The sequence below is a fragment of the Labeo rohita genome, chromosome 16, assembly GCF_022985175.1.
Source record: "Labeo rohita strain BAU-BD-2019 chromosome 16, IGBB_LRoh.1.0, whole genome shotgun sequence".
Classification (NCBI taxonomy): Eukaryota; Metazoa; Chordata; class Actinopteri; order Cypriniformes; family Cyprinidae; genus Labeo; species Labeo rohita.
Genome location: NC_066884.1, coordinates 22,708,669 through 22,730,892, shown reverse-complemented (window position 1 = coordinate 22,730,892; position 22,224 = coordinate 22,708,669). Strand labels below are relative to the sequence as shown.

The 22,224-nt window shown below is 39.9% G+C and overlaps 2 protein-coding genes across 2 annotated transcripts; both read left to right on the top strand.

Moving 5' to 3' along the window:
- Nucleotides 1–4,025: 4,025 nt before the first annotated feature.
- Nucleotides 4,026–8,284, top strand: LOC127178903 (C-X-C chemokine receptor type 3-like). The gene is made up of 3 exons (XM_051132078.1): nt 4,026–4,335; nt 6,423–6,782; nt 7,078–8,284. Exons 2-3 carry the CDS (start codon nt 6,423–6,425, stop codon nt 7,675–7,677), a joined length of 960 nt encoding a protein of 319 aa, XP_050988035.1. The 5' UTR covers nt 4,026–4,335; the 3' UTR covers nt 7,678–8,284.
- Nucleotides 8,285–16,351: 8,067 nt separating this feature from the next.
- On the top strand, nt 16,352–21,309 carry LOC127178902 (C-X-C chemokine receptor type 3-like). The gene is made up of 3 exons (XM_051132077.1): nt 16,352–16,575; nt 19,442–19,828; nt 20,127–21,309. Exons 2-3 carry the CDS (start codon nt 19,445–19,447, stop codon nt 20,742–20,744), a joined length of 1,002 nt encoding a protein of 333 aa, XP_050988034.1. The 5' UTR covers nt 16,352–16,575; nt 19,442–19,444; the 3' UTR covers nt 20,745–21,309.
- Nucleotides 21,310–22,224: the final 915 nt, after the last annotated feature.

Here is a 22,224-nt window from a genome sequence, read left to right as displayed (position 1 = left end):
GTCCGGCAGTGTTTTGGAGCCATTTTTATCATGCAAACAATTCTTGGACGTCATGGCAGATACTTGCCTCTGGAGAGGTGGATCCACCAGACAAGGTTGGGACTGATTGTCAGCAATCAGTTATCCTAATGGCCAAACAAGATCACCTTGTCTGAGGAAGGCTGCTGAGTAATACTGCCATGTCACCAGGGCCCCTTCTTCTAGAACAGTGCCACAGGACATCATCATAGCCGTGTTGTTACACCTAACATTCTCCTCACAAAGGTTCTTTTAAAAGTTTCCAACCTTCACCCTCAAAAGAAACTGTAAGTCAGCAGATGTGTTTCCGTGCCTTGCTGTGGAAGATTTTGAGCTGCTCTTGCCACAGACATGAAGAGTTGAAACCGTTTTTTAGCCTTATAATCCTCTGAATGCGCACACTACATGATGTAATCAGACCGTGACACCACACACTTGCTGATTATAGAAAAGATTTCACAGTGACTCAAGATCTCTCTGAGACTCTGAGAAAAACACATGGAGGACAATTGACGTTGTCAGATGGTGCGTGTTCCGTTGTACAGTGAAAAACAATATAGAAAAAAATATACGGGCGATGTTCTTTCTGGCGTGTTTTTGTTTCAGCTATAGAAGCACGTAATATCTGGTAAATGATGTTTTCTCATTCTTTCTTTGGCAGGTATCACGTCAGAGGCAGGTCGATCATGAGTCATATATATCAAACATGATTTGAGTTAGGGGATGCTCTGCCTGATTTTTTTGACAAATTTCAAGTGCAAATTGAGCTTAAAATCAGCCTTAAAATCTCTAAGTGTGTAGCCAACCTAAGACATGTCAAGAAACACTCTATTTCTATTTCTCAGAAGAGGAACTGGGATGGGTGAGACACGTGATTATTTCGATGTACTTGTAAAAATAACATGGCCAAAGAAGCCTTACCACAAAAACTTTAAATATCACTATCAAGCACATTTAAAAATCATTTGAGTGGATCCCATGTATTAAAATGTGCTTTGGTGGTTTACAGACAAGTACAAAAAAAATGCTAAAAGTTTTCTCTCACCCTGTATACTACTAACCTGCCCTTCTGGTTTTCAGGATGATTACATCCTTAAAGGATTTAGAAACAGATTACACTGCAGTGCAAACAGATTTACTTTGTTTCTACTGAAAAAAGGTGATGGAATGCTACCTCAGCAAGAAATATGAAAGTCACAGGTGATTTAACTTGGTATCATAAATGATGAGAAACTGAACTGCATTATGACTGATATAGGGCATGAATGTGTTTTGGGACCAGTGTTTTTTCATTTTCTCTTTTCTTTTTAGTCAAGCGATTCACTGAAAACGAAAACAACTAATTTCATTTTGATCTCTGGTTAAAGCTTCCTTTAGCGGCCAATACAGCATCATTTTGTCTTGGGAATGACAAGTTCTGCAGAGTGGCCCAAAGTATTTTGAGCCATTTCACTCGCAGAACAGTGGTCAGGTCACTGTGTGATGCCGGTGGAGGAAAACATTTCCTGACTCGTTCATCCAAAACACCCCAAAGTGTATATTCAGATTTGGTAACTGTGCAGGCCAAGAAAGACGCTCGGATGGAATGTGAAATTGGTGAAGATCGAAATATTGAAAAACGAAAAAAAAAAAAAAAAAAAAAAAAGTAAGGTTCCGTTTTTTCGCTATTTTTTTAATAATTTGTAAAGCCTACTTTTTCAAACTTGTCCTAGACAGATTGTCTGATTTTCACCAAATTTGGCTGAGATCATCTTCAGACCATGATGGCAAAAACTTGTGGAAAGTAAGTTTATTAGTCACACCGTTCTCAAATAACGCTTGAATGAATTTGACAAAGAACATACAGAAAATGGATGTGAGGCTATAGCTCCTCAATGGTTTGCCGTATTGAGACCAAACTTGGTGTGTGTCATAACAACCATGACCTGAGGCTACCTGCAGTGTTTTGGCGCAGTGCCACCTAGTGGTCAGGAGATATGAACAATGGCTATTTTTGATGATAACTTCTGTATAGTTTGACCAAATATCACTGTTTAGATGTTTTCGAAAACTCGGTTTGTAAGTTTGGCACCATGCTCTGACAGTTCTCAAAAAGGTTGGGGGCAAGGCCACATTGTGGCCAACAGTTATGAAGAAATTTTAATAAATGCTAATAACATTTTATTAAATTGGCCTATTTTAAAGTGTCAAGTGATCTCTATATGAAGAGTTCAGATGGAAAACCAGCTAAATCCATCTGACGTATTTCTTTAAAATGGCTACTTTCTATAGGTTTCTATGTAAGTACCGGTGCTTCTGATTGGGCTGAGGCTGGAATTTAGCGAGTTTGAAGTAAAAGTATTTGATGGACGTATAATATATGTCAGGAGCATTCACTCAGTATCATTATCTCATTTTTGACCGAGATGGCTTTTAGCTGGTTTTGCATCTAAACTCTTCATATATTCCTTGGGTCATGCCAAGAACATAGATATCAATTTTGCCATTGTCAGCTGATTTCTTGTCTGCCGTTTTTATTCATGTTAAAAAACCTACTTTTTCAAGTTTCTCCTGGAACATTGGTCAGATTTGTCTCAAGTTTGTCTCAGATCATCTTCAGACCATGCTGTTAAAAAGTTGTGTAGATATATGAAACAGTTATTGTTTAACACAACAAATGTGCTGGAATCATACCAAACAGCACCTGGGGCTGTATCTCTGCAAAACTTTGACATATTGATACCACACTTTGTGTGTGCCATTGTCACCTCACACTGAACATGCCACATCAATTTGGTAACAGCACCACCTATTGGTCAAGAGTGATAAACCATTCATTAAAGGGGTCATCGGATGCCCATTTTCCACAAGTTGATATGATTCTTTAGGGTCTTAATGAAAAGTCTCTAATATACTTTGATTAAAAATTCTCAATGGTTTTGTAAAACAACACCCTTTTTACCTTGCCAAAATCAGCTCTGCAAAAATCATCTCATTCTAAGGGGTTGTTCCTTTAAATGCAAATGAGCTCTGCTCACCCCACCCCTCTCTTCTCTCTGTGGAAAGACAATCTTGTTTACATTAGCCGCATTTAGCCTCGTTCAGCCGCTAAACTTCCTAACTACCACATTATAAGGAAAGGCGATCGCAAAGATTCATAAAAAAAATGCTTATACTCACTTCTGCTGTAAGTGAAGCTGGATCATGAATGATTCGCGCGAACATAGATGGATATATGTAGATCGGGAGGCGCATTCCATTCACAAACAAACGTAATCTAACTGCATCTTCAGCGGCTCAGATGTCAGGAGTAAATGACGACCACTATGTTCATTATTACGTCCAGCAACACAACACCTCAATCGCTCAATCGGAGATATTTTTATCTAACTTACATCCCTGCTCTGGCATCAAAACATGGAAAGTTACTGGACTGTGACAGCTGGTCTAAGGTAAGAGCTCATGTCAATCAACTGTTGTGGAAGCGGCCTCTGTCGATGTGACGGCACACCGACAGGCATCTGAGAACAGCTCGATTTGAAAAAGGGGATATTATTTTTACAGATTCATTAAAAACCACTGCATGGATTTTTATCATTATAGGGTAGATTTGTACATACACTGCCAACACACATTAATGTTCAAACAACATGTAAAAGTGAACTTAGCATCCGATGACCCCTTTAACCATTAATAATAAAATTAACTTTTGATTCCATTAACCTTTTATAATGAAACTAAATAGTCTCTAAATATTCTTTGGGTCATGCCGACAACATAGATACCAATTATTCCATAGTCAACCAAACTTTCTGTCTGCCATTTTGATTTACATTGAAAACCTACTTTTTCAAACTCCTAACACAGAACACATCACATTGATTTGATAACAGTGCCACCTATTGGTCAAAACTGTCATTTAATCATATTACTAGAAGTTGCAGTTGGTCTGCTGCTCCATGCCATGCTTAGCTCCTTATTTTACCTCTGATTGTGCTTGGATCCTTAATTGCTCCTTGCAGCTATATTTTCAACCTGTTTTTGCTTATTTCTTATTACCACTAGGTTTCCCCCCATACATTATGCCATTTCTCAGAATGCAGCTTCCATTCTAACAGTGCAGGAAACTGCCATATTGTTTTACTTTCATTTTGTTGAACCGCCAATTAACGGATGTAAAAAATGAGGTCAGTCACGTATGAAGAGAACACACATCACTGAGTCAAAATTACAGGTCACCGTGCAAAGTAGGAATTGCATCTTCCAGTTGACTTGGTGCTTCTGGGAATTCTGTTTGGTGTTGGAGCATCAATAGCACTTTGTTGAGCTACTGAAAATGTAAGTGCAGCCTACGAGTGCAGCAGTCACCTAACAGCTTATTCGGTGTGTACATGTTTTGTATTGTTTTCTGCTTTTTATTCCAAATTTTGATTTAAAAAGAAAGAGGAGGAAGAAAAAGAGGAAGAAAAGATAATATGTCAGCCATCACCATTGCAAGCTTTTAATTACTTTATTAAGTGAAAATAAGATTATGGGTGGGACACTAAGATGACACAGATGACTTTAAAATAAAATAATTTTTAAAAAACTGACATTTTTTGCCTTTGAGCTGATATGCGATTTGAAAGAATTTCAAAGGAAGCTTCTCTTTCGATTATGATGAATCATTTTGAATCAAGTTGTAAAAAGTACCGTACATTTTCATCACAAACAAACTGACTTTTTTCTGCTACAGGAAGTTGACAGATTGCTACCTCATCAAAAAATGTGAAGGTCACAGAAGGTTTAATTTGGTTTCATTAGCGATTAAAAACTGAATTTCATTATGACTGAAATCAATGATGAATGTACTTCGTAGCCAGTGCTTTTTTCTTTTTCTATTTTCTTTTCAATCGAGTGATTTACAGAATATGAAAACACCCAATTTAGTACCAGTGTTGCTGTAACTGCCCTTATAAAATCCTGTATTTTGCTCAGAAATAAATATATTCCTGAAAGGGCTAAGAATGCTAATACATGCAATAATATACAACATTCCGCCATGCACATAATCAGAGGTGCCCAATCCTGATCCTGAAAATCTACCGATCCTGCAAAATTATCAAAATTATCTGTAATTATCACAAAAACAAACAAACAAACAAACAAACAAAAAAAAAAAAAAAACAATTGACTATATTGATATGCTGACTTTCATTTTATGGGGGAAAAAATCTGATTATCTTCTTTTGTGTTTCTCAGAAGTAAGAAAGTAATAGAATGACATTAGGGTGAGTAAATGATGACAATTAAATTAAAATTTTTGGCTGAATGATCCCTTTAACTCAGAGGTCTCAAACTCAATTCCTGGAGGGCCGCAGCTCTGTAGAGTTTAGATCCAACCAGCTTCAACTCACACCTGCTTGGGAGTTTCTATGAATCCTGAAGACCTTGATTTGCTAAATCAGGTGTGTTTGATAAGGGTTGGAAATAAACTGTGCAGAGCTGTGGCCCTCCAGAAATTGAGTTTGAGACCAAGGCTTTAACTTGAGCTTGAAGCCTTGATACTCGCCACCTGCTGGTCAAAACAAGTTACTTTAGCAAAAGCAATAGTGATAAACTAGAGTGGTACCCAGTCCTGTTCCAGGAGACCTACCATCCTATAGAATTCATTAAGAGCTCTGGTTGGGATAAGGGCAAAAAGTTAGCAACTTCTCTAGTTAGCAAGACCTCACACTTAAAGGAGAAGTCAACATTCAAAACAACAATTTACAAATAATTTACTCACCCCCTTGTCATCCAAGATGTTCATGTCTTTCTGTCTTCAGTCGTAAAGAAATTATGGTTTTTGAGGAACACATTTCAGGATTTTTCTTCATATAATGGAATCACAATTCAGTTGTGCCCCCGATTTTGAACTTCCAAAATGTAGTTTAAATGCAGCTTCAAAAGACTCTAAATGATCCCAGCCGAACTCCTTTAAAGACGAAGTTCACTTCCAGAACAAAAATTAGCAGATAATTTACTCCCTTGGCATCCAAGATGTTTGTGTCTTTTTTTCTTCAGTCGTAAAGAAAATGTTTCTTGAGGAAAACTTTCAGAATTGTTCTCCTTATAGTGGACTTCTATGGTGCCCGCAAGTTCAAACTTCCAAAACACAGTTTCAATGCCGCTTTAAAGGGATCTAAATTATCCCATCTGAGGAAGAAGAATCTTATGAAGTGAAATTACAATTTCTATACCTTTTACGACTGAAGAAAGAAAGACATTAACATCTTGGATGACAAGGGGTTGAGTAAATTATCTGTACATTTTTGTTCTGGAAGTGAACTACTCCTTTAAAACACTCAGACTCATGGCATTAAAACACTGTATTGACAATGGATGAAATAGAAAAAATAGATACTATTTTAGTACTCAATGCATGTTCTTGCTTTTTTATGCAGATGATGAATGCTGATACAAAGATCACTATGGCTGATTACAATAAGATCTATAGTGAGAATTATGAATCACACTGTGACAAACTTACAGTATGTGATCAGGAGTCTAGCATGTACTTCCATTCTATTTTTATTCCGGTCCTTTACTCTCTGGCACTGATAGTGGGGCTGGTGGGAAATGGGCTGGTTATGGTGGTACTGTGGAAGAAAAGGCAGAGCATGAATGCTACCGACATCCTAATCCTCCATCTGAGCTTAGCAGACATTCTGCTGCTGCTAACACTGCCCTTCTGGGCTGTAGAAGCAGTGAAGGGGTGGATCTTCGGCACAGTGTTCTGCAAGCTGATTGGAGCTCTGTTCAAGGTAAGGAAAAGTCTATGGGGTCAGTTTTTTATGGCCTTGTGTTGATTTTGTATCTTCAGTGACTACATCGAATAAACTGCAAAATTCTATAGAATAGATATGCAGTTGAAGGTATTAAAGGAATATACTAAAAGATTTTTTCAATATATGTAAAATTATTTTTGTGTTAAACAACATTATACTAAAAATGCTGCCTTTGAACGAACTTCACCTTTACTGTACCTGTACTGTGAGTACTGCTTTAAGAATCAAATTTGGGTTTGCAGTCTCTTACTGTCACATCTTTCTCCATCAGATCAATTTCTATGGTGGCATTTTCATGCTGTCCGGCATCAGTCTTGACTGCTACCTGTCCATCGTCCATGGAGTCCAGATGTATTCTCATAAAAAAAAAATGGTATTTCACTGTTGCTGCCTGATGGTCTGGCTCTTCTGCCTTCTGCTCTCCATTCCTGACTGTATATCACTTAAGATCTACAAGGACTTCCAACGTCAGGATAGAACAGAATGTGTTCCAGAATATCCATCTGCTTCTTGGCGTCTGGCCAACCGTCATCTCCACCGTATTTTTGGTTTCATAATTCCAGGACTAATAATGTTGTTCTGTTACTCTCGCATCTTGCTGCGGTTTTGGCGTGTCTCCCATTGCAAGCAGACAAAGGGGGCCATCTGTTTCACCATAGCACTGGTAATCGCCTTCTTCATCCATTGGATGCCCTACAATGTCACCTTAATTGTTGACACCCTACAAACAAAACAGGCCATCAATCCTATTAACCTAACATCCTGTGAAAACATCCGAGGCACAGCATTAGATATAGCTCTCAAAGTTACTTCCGCATTGGCCTACTTGCACTGCTGTGTTATCCCATTACTTTATGTGAGCCTGGTGTGACGGAGGAGCTCTGTATGGTCATAGCCAGTGAACACCTCACATACATCTGCTTTCTGAAACTTCATATGCTATTAAACTGATATATGTACAGTTAGACAGCATGTCATCTTAGTCACCAGTTTAGCCAAAGCCCTTCTTGGTCAATTGCTCAGTTTGGCAAGGAGGCCAATTCTAAGAAGAGTCCTAATTGTTCCAAACATCTTCCATTATGGACAATGGAAGCTACATTGTTCTCTGAACCTTTAATGCAGCAGATTTTTTCTGAACTCTTCCCCAGATCTGTGGCTTGATACAATCCTGTCTCTGAGCTCTACAGGCAGTTCTTTTAACCTCAGGGTTTGGTTTTCGCTCTGATATAAATTTTCAGCCATTAGACCTTTTATTGAAAGGTGTGTGCCTTTCCAATGAATTTGTCATTTGTAACTCTACTCGAAGTGTAGTAACATCTACAAGCAAAAATGAATGCTCTTGAGCTAAATTTTTAAGTGTCCCAGTCAGACAAGTGTATAAATACTTATGCAACGGAATCATTTCAGTGTTTTAATTCTAATAAAACTGCAAAGTTGTTACAAACTTGTTTTGTGCTTTGTCATTATGGTATATGGAGTGTAGACTGATGTGGAAAATAGGAACAAGGAAAATGCCATGAATCCATAAATTGTATGAATTAATTCTTATATCGTAGCCACCATACACTCTAAAAAAATGCTGGGTGAAATATGGACAAACCCAGCGACTGGGTTGTTTTGACTCAGGGGATGGATTGTTGAAATGTTTAACCCAGCCTTCTGGATAGTTTATTTAACTCAACTGTTGCTTAAAAATGACTATTTCTTATTTAAAATAAACCCAAAATAGTTAAATGAAAAGTTATTAATATGTTTGAGTAATGAACAATTATTAATAAGCTGAATAAATAAACGTTTTGCTTTTTATTTCTTAATAATAAATGTTTACCTTTTGATTATTGCTGATGCCTCTAGTAATTATGTGTCTGATTTTTAATTTACAACCTATTTTTTTTTGGGTTTCTTTTAAGCCAGCCATATTGATGCCAACCCCTCAGAGGACTTCAGATGATGCCAACCCTGAAACAACATACAGCACTACAGAATTTTGCTACTAATTTATAGTGTTCTTTGTCTGCTTGATTACGTCATTAATTGATCTTTACCATACATTTCTGCCATATGTACATCAACTTGACATAGTCACCACTAGTAAGCTGCTAAGTTCACTTTTTACATGTTGTTTGAACATCAGTGTGTGTTGGCAGTGTATGTACAAATCTACCCTATACTGATAAAAATCCATGCAGTGTTTTTTAATTAATCTGAAAAAATAATATTCCCTTTTTCAAATACAAAGCTTCACTTACAGCAGAAGTGAGTATAAGTTTTTTTTTTTCATGAATCTTTGCGATCGCCTTTCCTAATAAAGTGCTAGTTAGCAAGTTCAGCGGCTAAACACAGCTAAATGCGGCTAAAGTAAACAGGCTCGTCTTTCCACAGAGAGAAGAGAGGGGCGGGGCGAACAGAGCTCATTTGCATTTAAAACAGCCTTGACCAGAATGGGATGATTTTTGCAGAGCTCATTTTGGCAACGTAAAAAGGGTGTTGTTTTACACAACCATTGAGAATTTTTAACCAAAGTATATTATAGACTTTTCATTAAGACCGTAAAGAATCATATCAACTTGTGTAAAATGGGCATCCGATGACCCCTTTAAGTCCAAGCCATGGATTCTACAAAACCCTTGAAGGTGTCCTGAGGTATCTGGCACCAAAATGTTAGCAGATCATAGACACTCAGATTGGTCTACACCTACACAGCAGAGGGCGCTGCACTCTGTTATTACACATTCCTCCCATAACCACACATTACAATTATGTGTAAGTTGTGCCACAGTAAAGAAAATAAAAAATATGTACTAGCCAATTCAAATTCTTTAATGTGACACTTAAAATTTAATTCAGGTGCTTCACATTTCTCTGGATCATCTTTGAGATGTTTCTACACTTTGATTGACAAATTCTATTGATTGTATGTGATTTAGAAAAGCACATACCTTTATATAAAATCTCTAACAGCATATCTATCAGTTCTTTCATGGAAACTGAGGACAAATCTAGCTGGGTCCCGAAGATAGCCGATTTGGTCTCCACATGGGTATGCTAAGACATGACAAAGTTTAAATGTAAAAAAGAAATCAGTATAGACAAACACTAAACATTGTACTAAAATGTACTTGTACTTCACAAATTAAAAATCACATTAATGCTCTGCACTTTCTGTTTCAGGAGAAGAACTTGAGCGGGGGTCGACATAATTAATTTTGTATGCATCAGAACTTGTAGCAATAACATGGTCAAAAGCACAAATAAAGTCACTGAAGTGGATCATGTGTATTAAAATATGCTTTAGTTTACAGGCAAGAAAAAAACGGAAAAGTTTTCTCTCACTCTGTGTACTAAACACAGGCCCTTCGTTTGTTCAGGATGATGACACATGGCAGTGCAGTTGACTTCGCTCTGGCTGAAGAACTCCCCCCAAAAATTCTCGCCATTGACAGACATCCCTTCAGCAAACAGTTCATGCATAAATGACTGATATACACAAACCGCTGTCATGGTGTGTTGGCCCCCTTAATTTTGAGTGCACTCAGTTCCACTTTCATTTTCATCAAGTTTGTCCTCTTTTTGAACTCTAAATGACTTAAGATTTGTATTTGGTTTTAATTAACCAAACATTAATAATGTTACTTCGAAAACACAAAATAGATTAAGGTATATGAGTAACATTTATTTAACCAGGAAAATGTGTTGATTCAACTTAAAATAATTTGTTACCTGGCTGCCTTACGAGTCTGTTGACTCAAAAAAGTTTAGTCAAGTTGAAATGTTAAGTTGTACTAAGTGACAACTCAGATATTTGAGTTTATTTAACTTGAAATTTTAAGGCAGCTGGGTAAGTTTAAGTTTAAAGGGGTCACTGGATGCTAAGTTCACTTTTTCATGTTAGACAAGAATGTCTCTGATTGAGCGATTGAGGTGTTGTGTTGCTGGACATAATAATGAACATAGTGGTCGTCATTTACTCCCGACATCTGAGCCGCTGAAGATGCAGTAGATTACGTTTGTTTGTGAATGGAATGCGCCTCCTGATCTACATATATCTGTCTATGTTTGCGCAAATCATTCATGATCCAGCTTCACTTACAGCAGAAGTGAGTATAAGCGTTTTTTTATGAATCTTTGCGATCGCCTTTCCATATAATGTGGTAGTTAGGAAGTTTAGCGGCTAAATGCGGCTAAAGTAAACAAGATCGTCATTCCACAGAGAGAAGAGAGGGGCGGGGTGAGCAGAGCTTATTTGCATTTAAAGGAACAACCCCTTAGAATGAGATGATTTTTGCTGAGCTCATTTTGATAAGGTAAAAACGGTGTTATTTTACAAAACTATTGAGAATTTTTAATCAAAGTATATTAGAGACTTTTCATTAAGACCCTAAAGAATCATATCAACTTGTGGAAAATGGGCATCCGATGACCCCTTTAACAAACCAAATTGTTTGTTTAGTCAACTCAAATAGTTCTCAAATAGTTCAACTCACTTAATACAACTTAACATTTCAAGTTGACTAAACTTAATTTGAGTTGACTGAACTGAAAATTTTAAGGCTGCAAGGTAACAAAATATTTTAAGTTGATTCAACAAATGGTGTTTTTTTTACAGTGTAGCTGCACATTAAAGGCACAATATGTAATTTTCACCACTAGAGAGCACATATTCAAAACAAACAATGAAACAAAGGCACTGTTTGATGTTGCTACTCTGTGTGATTGTCACCTGTTTAATAAAATGCATAACAAAATAAAGTGTCTTTAATGTTTCCATGTTTTCTACAAAATAAAACTGAAAATCGAAGGTGTTTGACGTCATTGGCAGGTGATGCAATGACATGGTCCGTTACTGTTACGAATCTGGTCGGTGACCTGCGGTCCGCTCACCACCAGATGTCGCTCTCACCATGTCACTACGCTCAGACTGTTGCACTACACCCTGGACTACATTTCCCGTCATCCAGCGCGCTGATTGGGTCAGCACCTGTGACCAATCAGCGGCGCTATAAAAGCCCCGGACTTTCCCTCTGGATCTCACGGAGTATTGTTGTTGTTGTTATTATTATTGTTAGCGTTCCTAGTTTCCTTGTTCCCTAGTTCCCTAGTTCCCGAGTTCCTAGTTCCCTGTGTTTAGTTCCCTCGCCTGGCCATCTTGTCCGACTGTCTCGCAGCCTGCCTACTGGACTCTTGCTCGTTTCTTGGATTATTCTCTACATCTTGCCTTGATATACCTGTTTGCTACTGTTTGACCCTGCCTGTTCGACCATGGTTTTGTCTTGTCCTATTAATAAAAGCTCGCAGATGGATCCGCTCGCCTCTTGTCTCACTCACACCGTTACAGAATACTCCGTCACAACAGGATCCAGCAGCTTCACCCCCGGACAGTCAACAGATATGGACACAGACAGGATTCTATTCAGGATTAAACAAGGACCACGCACACTTGAGCAATACATCCGTGAGTTTTTGGCCATTGCTAATTATTCCACCCTCCCGGACTGTATGGTTATAGAGATTTTCTGTGATGGCATAAATGAGCCTTTGAAGGCGAGACTCAGACGCGAGGGTCCGCGTTCATCACTCGCGGAATTTATGGACTTTGCTTTGATGACTGTGGGCTCATCGTTTACTGTGGGTGTCGCGGATAAGGAGCGCGACATCGCGGTAATGCCGGCTGCGCAACCCGTTCGTCAAATGGCGGCCGCGCCGGAGCGTGTTCATGCAATGGCGGCGACAGCGGTGCCCGTTCGCAAGATGGCGGCCGCGCTGGTGCGCTTACAAGATGGCGGCGACGGCGGAGCCCGTTTACAAAATGGCGGCGATAACGGAGCTCCGTCACGTCACAGCTGCTACCCCAGAGCCAAACAAAGCTAAAGCAGCGTTTCCAGAGTCAAGTCAAGTTACAGCTGGATTTCCTGAGTCAAGTCAAGTTTCCAAGTCCAGTCAAGTTGCAGCTGTGTTTCCCGAGTCAAGTCAAGTTTCTGAGTCTAGTCAAGCTACAGCTGCGTTTCCTGAGTCAAGTCAAGTTTCCAAGTCAAGTCAAGTTGCAGGTGCGTTCATGAGTCAAGTCAAGTTTCCAAGTCAAGTCAAGTTGCAGCTGCGTTCCCTGAGTCAAGTCAAGTTTCCGAGTCAAGTTGCAGCAGTGTTTCCCGAGTCCAGTCAAGTTACAGCTGCATTTCCTGAGTCAAGTCAAGTTTCCAAGACCAGTCAAGTTGCAGCTGTGTTTCCCGAGTCCAGTCAAGTTACAGCTGCGTTTCCTGAGTCAAGTCAAGTTTCCAAGTCAAGTCAAGTTGCAGCTGCGTTCCCTGAGTCAAGTCAAGTTTCCAAGTCAAGTCAAGTTGCAGCTGCGTTCCCTGAGTCAAGTCAAGTTTCCGAGTCAAGTTGCAGCTGTGTTTCCTGAGTCCAATCAAGTTGCAGCTGTGTTTCCCGAGTCCAGTCAAGTTACAGCTGCGTTTCCTGAGTCAAGTTTCCAAGTCCAGTCAAGTTGCAGCTGTGTTTCCTGAGTCAAGTCAAGTTTCCAAGTCAAGTCAAGCTACGGCTGTTGTTCCTGTGTCAAGTCAAGTTAGAGCTGTGTTTCTTGTGTCAAGTCAAGTCAGAGCTGCTCTTCCTAAGGCAAGTCAAGTTAAAGCTGTGTTTCCTGTGTCAAGTCAAGTCAGGGCCGCTCTTCCTAAGTCAAGCAAAGTCACAGCCGTGGTTCCTAAGTCAAGCAAGGTCACAGCCGTGGTTCCTGAGTCAAGCCAAGTCAGAGCTGTCGTTCCTGAGTCAAGTAAAGTCATTGTTGATCTTCACAAGCCAAGTCAAGTCACCGCTGGTCTTCACGTGTCAGATCAAGTCACTGCTGATCTCCATGAGTCAAGTCAAGTTACCGCTGACCTCCATGAGCCAGGTCAAGTCACCACTGATCTTCACGAGCCAAGTCAAGTCACTGCTGATCTCCAAGAGTCAAGTCAGTTCACTACTGGTCTTCACAAGCCAGGCCAAGCCACAGCCGGTCTTCACGAACCAAGTCAAGTCACAGCCAATCTCCACGAACCAAGTCAAACCACAGCTGATCTTCATAAGCCAAGTGAAGTTATTGCTGCTGTTCCAGAGTCACGTCACGTCCCGCCTGACGGCCCAGAGTCACGTCACGTCCCGCCTGACGGCCCAGAGTCACGTCACGTCCCGCCGGACGGCCCAGAGTCACGTCACGTCCCGCCGGACGGCCCAGAGTCACGTCACGTCCCGCCTGACGGCCCAGAGTCACGTCACGTCCCGCCGGACGGCCCAGAGTCACGTCACGTCCCGCCGGACGGACCAGAGTCACGTCACGTCCCATCTGACCGCCCAGAGCCTCGCCATGTCTCGTCTGACCGCCCAGAGCCTCGCCATGTCTCGTCAGAACGCCCAGTGCCTCGTCATGTCTCGTCTGTCTGTTCAGAACCAAGTCACATCCCGCCTGACCTCCCAGAGCCCCGTCATGTCTCGTCTGTCTGTCCAGAGCCTCCTCATGTCTCGTCCGACCACCCAGAGCCAAGTCACGTCTCGTCTGACCTCCCAGAGCCTTGTCACGTCATGTCTGCCAGTGTGATGGCGGTCACCATTCTCAGTATGTGGGCCGCACACTACACTCCAAAGGTCTCGTCTGTTCACAAGTCCGCTCCTGAGGTCACGTCTGTTCACAAGTCTGCTCCTGAGGTCACGTCTGTTCACAAGTCTGCTCCTGAGGTCACGTCTGTTCACAAGTCTGCTCCTGAGGTCACGTCTGGTCACAAGTCTGCCCCGGAGGTCACGTCTGGTCACAAGTCTGCTCCAGAGGTCCCGTCTGGTCTCAAGTCTGCTCCAGAGGTCCCGTCTGGTCTCAAGTCTGCTCCAGAGACCGCTCCTGTTAGAGAAGCTGCGCCAATGCCTCCTGAGGTGTCAGCGGCTGCTGCAGAACCTCCTAGGGAGGCGGCATTAACCTGTGCACTCTCTGCTTCTCTCCTCGTTCTGTCTGCCTCCTCTATCCCTGCTCTCCCCAGGTCCCAGTCCATGATGCAGGTTCCTGCTCTGCCCTGGAGGGCTCCTGCTCTGCTGGTCCTGCCTCAATCACCGGGTCCTCCACATGGACCTGGTCCTCCAACCCTCGTCCTGTCTCACCCCCGCCCCACCGCTCCCCTGGACTGTTGTTCTGTTGGAGCGTCTGGAAGCCGCTCTTTGGGGGGGGGCTATGTTACGAATCTGGTCAGTGACCTGCGGTCCGCTCACCAGCAGATGTCGCTCTCACCATGTCACTACGTTCAGACTGTTGCACTACACCCTGGACTTCATTCCCCTTCATCCAGCGCGCTAATTGGGTCAGCACCTGTGACCAATCAGCGGCGCTATAAAAGCCCCGGACTTTCCCTCTGGATCTCACGGAGTATTGTTGTTGTTGTTATTATTATTGTTAGCGTTCCTAGTTTCCTTGTTCCCTAGTTCCCTAGCTCCCGAGTTCCTAGTTCCCTGTGTTTAGTTCCCTCACCTGGCCATCTCGTCTCGACTGTCTCGCCGCCTGCCTACTGGACTCTTGCTCGTTTCTTGGATTATTCTCTACATCTTGCCTTTAATATACCTGTTTGCTACTGTTTGACCCTGCCTGTTCGACCATGTTTTTGTCTTGTCCTATTAATAAAAGCTCGCAGATGGATCTGCTCGCCTCTCGTCTCACTCACACCGTTACAGTTACACTACTTAAATTCTTATTTCTCTGGATTTAAACATTCTTGGAAACATTTCTGAGTAATGTAAGTAAAGTCACTGAGTAAATACACAAGTCAACAAAATATATAACACTATTCTAGTGTTTTTTGGATATTTTAATAAAACAAATCACATATTGTGCCTTTAATTTTCATGTTTAAATAATGTGTGCATGTAAAGAGGTTATCGCCTGTGTAAAAGGAACCTTAATATGGGCCAAACATAACTACGCTGCAATAGAAAAAGAACATCTTGTAGTCATATGGGTCCTGCAAAAGTGAAAATACTTCTTCACAGTTCTTCACAGCTGTCACTGAATATTCTGCACTGCAATGGGTCATGGGCGATCATTGGGGTCAAAATTGTAGTGGACGAAATGTAAAACTTCATAAAACTCGACAGATAAACAATTGCATTACTGAGTGTACATTCTCATCAGTCTCTGATCATCTCTTCTGCAGCACTACCACTCCAATCCCATGAATGACCACTGAGGTATCTGCAAAACATAAAAGCTACTTCAGAAACATTGCAAAAGAAGAGGTGTAAAATGCTGCAGAGTCGATCGGAGAGTGATAATCAAAAATCTGCTGGAAAATCACAGCAAATCACTACTACCCACCTAAATTAAGTGCTGAGAGTTGACATCATGGGTCCAATGTCACACAAACAGAACGTGCACCTGCTTGTTTCTGCTGATTTATTATTCCCGTTGGGTTAACTTATTTCCTGTAAATTATGGGATTTCCCAGAATACAGCTTCCATTTTCAGAAAAGAAGTGAAAGTGTAGCAGTGCAGAAAATTTCATGTGACAATATTATTTTACTTTCAATTTGAGAAATGGAAGCAGTGAGCCATTTAACAGTGGCAAAGCATATGAGGAGAACACACATCAGTAAACACAGTTCTCAGGAAACAGTCTACTCTGAGGAGTTAGAAGGTTACTGTGCAAAGTGGGAATTGTGTCTTCCAGTTCACTTGGTGCTTCTGGGAAAGCTGTCTGGTGCAACTTGGAGATCAGGAATTGGAATGTCACATTTTTAAGACCGGCTGCTTTGTTGAGCTGTCTAAAAGGCAAGTGCAACCCGCCAAATACTGCTCTCTTTAGCCACCTTCCATTCTGCTTAACTTGGTCAGTGCCTCAATGGTGCACCCTCACACTAACATCCACATCAGCTAGACAAGACACAAATGATATGCATTTTGCTTCCCTTGGGCTGATATGAAATTTGAAAGAATTTCAAAGGAGCTTCATTTTCAATTGATGACTGATTTTAAGACTTAAAAGTACTGTTTCCAGCACAAACAGACTGACTTTATTTATAGAAAGGCGACAGACTGATACCTCAGCAACAAATGTGAAGGTCACAGGAGATTTAACTTCAACACTGATATGAAAGAAAATTGCATTATGGCTGATAGATATCAGTGATGAATGTACTTTGTGGACTCTTTGTGTGTGTCTTATATCTCTTATCTTTTCATTTGAGTGATTCACAGAACATGAAAAAACCTAATTTAGTGCCAATGTTCCTGTAACTGCACTTGTAAAATCCTGTTATTTTCTCCCAAATAAAAATTAATATTTTCCTGAAAAAAAAAAAAAACTATGAATGCTAATACATGCATTAATATACAACATTCTGCCGTGTACATAATTAGAGATGCCCAATCCTATTCCTGAAAATCTACCAATCCTAATCAAACACAATTATTAAGAACAGAAAGGCTGCATCAGAACACAAAAGAAGATATTTTGATGAATGTTTAAACTGTTTTGTCTGTACAACAACAACAACAACAACAACAACAACAACAACAACAACAACAAAAAACCCCAAAAAACCAAAACCAAAAACAAACTACTGACCATATTGATATGTTGACTTTCATTTTAAGGGAAGTGTCTTCTTTTGTGTTCCACAGAGGTAAGAAAGTAATAGACATGAGGGTGAGTAAATGATGACAGAATTTTAATTTTTGGCAGAATGATCCCTTTAACTTGAGCTTAAAGTAATAGTTCACCCAAAAATGAAAATTAGCCCATTATTTACTTACCATCCGCACTGTAAAAAATAAAAAACACAATTTGTTGAGTCAGCTTAAAATAATTTGTTACCCTGCCTTAAAATTTTAAGTTCAGTCAACTAAAATAAGTTTAGTCAACTTGAAATGTTAAGTTGTACTAAGTAACAACTTAGATATTTGTGTTTGCTAAACTTAACAGATGGGTAAGTAACCCAGCTACCTTAAAATTTGAAGTTGATTCAACTCAAATATCTAAGTTGTCACTTAGCATAATTTAACATTTCAAGTTGAATAAACTTTTTTTTTTGAGTTGACTGAACTTAAAATTTTCTTATTTTAAGTTGACTCAACAAATCGTTTTTTACAGTGCAGGCATCCTAGGTTTATATGACTTCCTTCTTTCAGGCAAATGCAGTTGGAGTTAAATTAAAAGGGTGATGACGTGAAATCAAATTTGCCTGGTTTTTGTACCTTTAGAACATTCTGGAAGTTTCATATCTTAAGATGTCCTCCTCATTATAAACAAAGCATTTATTTAATCAAACTCCAAAAACAGCTTCTTCTGGATCCAATGGAGCAAGGTGACATCACCTAGCACCAATCAATTGTATAATCTCTGCCTCCTGAGCAACACATCATCATAGGCCCCGACATTCAGCCACTAAGGGCTACAGCTGCCTTTTGATCACGCTGAATGCGAGTGTTGCGTCAAAAACAAATAGGAATAAAAATCACTGCCGCTATTTTGTCTCCACTGGACACAGTACATATATGTGCCTTTACTTAGGACAGATGGAGTGAATGAACAATCGTTTTGACATGTTTGGTTTAAACTGGACATTTGTGAGGCACTTTTTTTATGGATTATTGGATTTGTTTCGGACTGATAACGAGAAACACCTGTCCATTGCCATAATAGAGCTTGGAAATGCCTAGATAATTTTTAACAGAACTCTGATTGCATTTATCTGAAAGAAGGAAGTCATATACACCTAGGATGCCTGGATGGTGAGTAAATAATGCAAGAAGTGCTCACTGCAGAGCCAAATGACCTCCAACTCCCCCTTTCTGGATGTCCAGCTCCACCTTTGTGGAACTAAATAGGTGGAGTTATGTTTAGTGATAGGGTAAGGGGTAAAGTTACGGTGTGGCTGGGGTGTCTACCTCCACCCATTTCATCCAGCAAGGGGGAGCTAGAGCTCCAGCTCCTCCCATTTGGCTCTGCAGTGAGCACCCTCTCAAATAATGGGCTAATTTTCATTTTTTGGGAGAAATAACCCTTTAATGATAGCCACCATGTTTCACCATTGCCCCCTGCTGGTCAAAACAGCAAATAACTAAAAAAAGTGATAAACTAAAGGGGTGCCCAATCCTATCCCTGGAGATCTACCATCCTGCAGAGTTCAGTGACAGCCTTGGTTGGGATTAGGGTTGGAGTTGCAGAAAGTTAGAAACTTCTCTAGTTAGCAAGATCTCACATTTAAAACACTCAGATTAATGGCATTAAAACACTGTATTGACAATGGATGACACATAAACAGATACTAGATTTCTAGTATTCAATGTATTTTGTTCCTTTTTTTGCAGAAGATGAATGTTATTAAAAAGATCACCATCAGTATGGAAGAATTTGACTTTTCTGCTGATTGCTATATTATATATAATATATATGATATTATAACTTGGACTTTAAACCCCACATTCACAGAAAATGCTGCCTCACACATAAATTAGCACTTTAACATTTAACATCTAACATCTAAATTACTCAGACTCATGAATGCTCACGAAAGTTTTGTATAGGAAGCTAGCTAAACAAACAAATATATAAATAAATAGTGTATTGAATGATGGATGGATGATAGAAGTAGATACTAATCTGAATGTATGTTGAATGTGTGTTTCTTTGCAGAAGATGAATAATAGGACAAAGATCACCATATCCATGGAAGAATTAAACTTTTCTTCTGATTACAGTTACAATTACAGTGAGAATTATGATGAATCCTGTTGTGGAGAACTTATAGTATGTGATCAGGAGTCTAGCATGTACTTTGATTCAATTTTTATTCCGGTCCTTTACTCGCTGGCGCTGGTGGTGGGGTTGGTGGGAAATGGGCTGGTACTAGTGGTACTGTGGAAGAAAAGGCAGAGAATGAATTCTACCCACATCCTCATCCTCCATCTGAGCTTAGCAGACATTCTGCTGCTGCTAACACTGCCCTTCTGGGCTGTAGAAGCAGTGAAGGGGTGGATCTTCAGCACAGTGCTCTGCAAACTGATTGGAGCTCTGTTCAAGGTGGGAAAAAGTCTATGGGGTCAGTTTTTTAAGGCCTTGTGTTGGTTTTTTATAGTTGTTTGTGTATCTCCAGTGACTACATTGTATAAATTTCAAAATTATACAGAACAGATATTCAGTTAAAGGTATCGAAGGAATATACTGAAACACAGATTTTTTTTTAATGTATGGAAAATTATTTTTGTGTTAAAAACATTATACTATAAATGCTGTCTTTGACTGACCGTTACTTGTACCTGCACTGTGAATAATCAACTTTGGGTTTGCAGTCTCTCATTGTCACATCTTTTCCCATCAGATCAATTTCTACTGTGGCATTTTCATGCTGTCCTGCATCAGTCTTGACCGCTACCTTTCAATCGTCCATGGAGTGCAGATGTATTCTCGTAAAAAGCCCATGGTGACTCACTTTTGGTGCCTGATGGTCTGGCTCCTCTGCCTTCTGCTCTCCATTCCTGAATGGATATTTCTTACAGACTATAAAAATTCCAGACATCAAAATAAAATAGAATGTGTTCCATATTATCCGTCTGACTCTTGGTGTCTGGTCTCTCGTTGGCTCTACCATATTTTAGGTTTCATTCTTCCAGCACTAATAATACTGTTATGTTACTCTTGCATCCTGCTGCAGCTGCGGCGCAGCTCTCAGTGCAAGCAGAAAAAGAGGGCCATCCGTGTCATTGTAGCACTGGTAGTAGCCTTCTTCATCCACTGGACGCCCTATAACATCACCCTCATCGCTGACACCAAAAAAGCCAATAATGCCTTCATTCCCAGTAACCAAGCATCCTGTAAAAGCACCACAACATTAGATATAGCTCTCACAGTTACTTCCACATTGGCTTACTTACACTGCTGTGTCAACCCAATGCTTTTTGTGGCCCTGGTGTTACGGAAGAGCTCTGTATGGTTATAGTTGGTGGACACCTCACACACATCTGCTTTTTTGAAATATCGTATGCCATCATACCGATGTCATCTTTTTTGCAAACTTTAACATCTTCATCATCATTATGTCAGAGCAGGTTTTTTGGTCAAATTTTTGTTTTGTCAAAATTGACTTTCTGTGACTTGTTCAGTGAATCAAACGTATAATCTGTAAAACAGCTACATATTGAAGTTTGAAGTTATTGTGTAGTCTAGTAAAATGTTTATTTTCCTACTGTTTTTAATTGTCTTTTAATATTAATATTTTTTTCTATGATGATGTTGTGTTTTGAAAGATTTCATTTTGATGTAAAAACATTTTCAGACATTTTGAATTGTCATTTAATACTGAACCCAAGTGTTTGTTATTGTTCTTATGTAGTCTTATATTTTGATGTATAACTTTGTTGAACCTACATGTATCTTTTTTCAGTACTAGCATAAAACCTGTAGCTGTAATGCCAAATCTGTATCTTCATTAATGCTGTAAAGGATAGTTGTGTGTATGATTATTATTACCATATTGTCAGTTTTTTGCAGTATAAGATCAGAGTGATGTGTGTGATAATAAAATCAAATGTAATATGAAATGTTCTTTATTTTCTACAGGCTACACTTGCACATATTTTACACATGCTGCCTATGACTTATGAATTTGTTACACAGTATAAGTGCACAGTAAGACCTTTGTCTTTAGGCCTCTGACTAGATAAGTGCCCTTATTGCACGATATGTTTACATTTTATATTTTAGTTTTTAATTAAAATTTGTCCTTGCATCAATTCTCAATTAAGCATGTGTCTGACAACCCCTCCTTCAACATCTTATGTCAGTTAGCGCTCCCAGACCAAGTGACTTGGCCAGCATCTACACGTCTCAGTTATGGACTGTAAAATAATTAAACAAGGGTGACACGTCTCTATTTCCTTTCACATCATTTTGTATCTGTGATGGAATTTGGACCTGCAGGCGGCCTGTAAATACCCACCCAAATACCCACACTTGCAGTCTTCACATTTGACTTATTTGATGTATTTTCTGTGTTTAGTGTACTCATTTGGACAGCCAAACAAAGTAACAAAGTTTTGCTTTCACAAGGAAACACACAGCATCTCTACAACATGGCGCCGGCAATACTACAGCATAAGTGTTATGCCTTCTTTCTTTGCGTATCCATTTGGGCGGTGTTATGCAAATCTTCCCACACTGTGATGGAGATTTGTACACTCTAAAAAGTGCTGGGTTATTTTTGTAAACACATTGTTGGGTTAATTGTGATGGGTCAAAATTCTGGGTTGTTTGAGGTACTGTAAACACACGGTTGGGTTGATCATGCTGGGTCAAATGGACTCTAGTGGTTCTTTCACCACTGAACACGCGGCTTGGGTTATTTTATTGGGTTATTTAGCATTTTATTCTGTGAATGATTAACAAACGTTAAGTAGCAGCCTATAGTGAGGTACTTTTTT

Excerpts from the sequence above, each read along its gene's own strand:
- LOC127178903 (XM_051132078.1), top strand. The coding sequence starts at position 6,423 with ATGATGAATGCTGATACAAAGATCACTATGGCTGATTACAATAAGATC. Across the intron at positions 6,783-7,077 it reads TGATTGGAGCTCTGTTCAAG|ATCAATTTCTATGGTGGCAT; the intron begins GTAAGGAAAAGT and ends TTTCTCCATCAG.
- LOC127178902 (XM_051132077.1), top strand. The coding sequence starts at position 19,445 with ATGAATAATAGGACAAAGATCACCATATCCATGGAAGAATTAAACTTT. Across the intron at positions 19,829-20,126 it reads TGATTGGAGCTCTGTTCAAG|ATCAATTTCTACTGTGGCAT; the intron begins GTGGGAAAAAGT and ends TTTTCCCATCAG.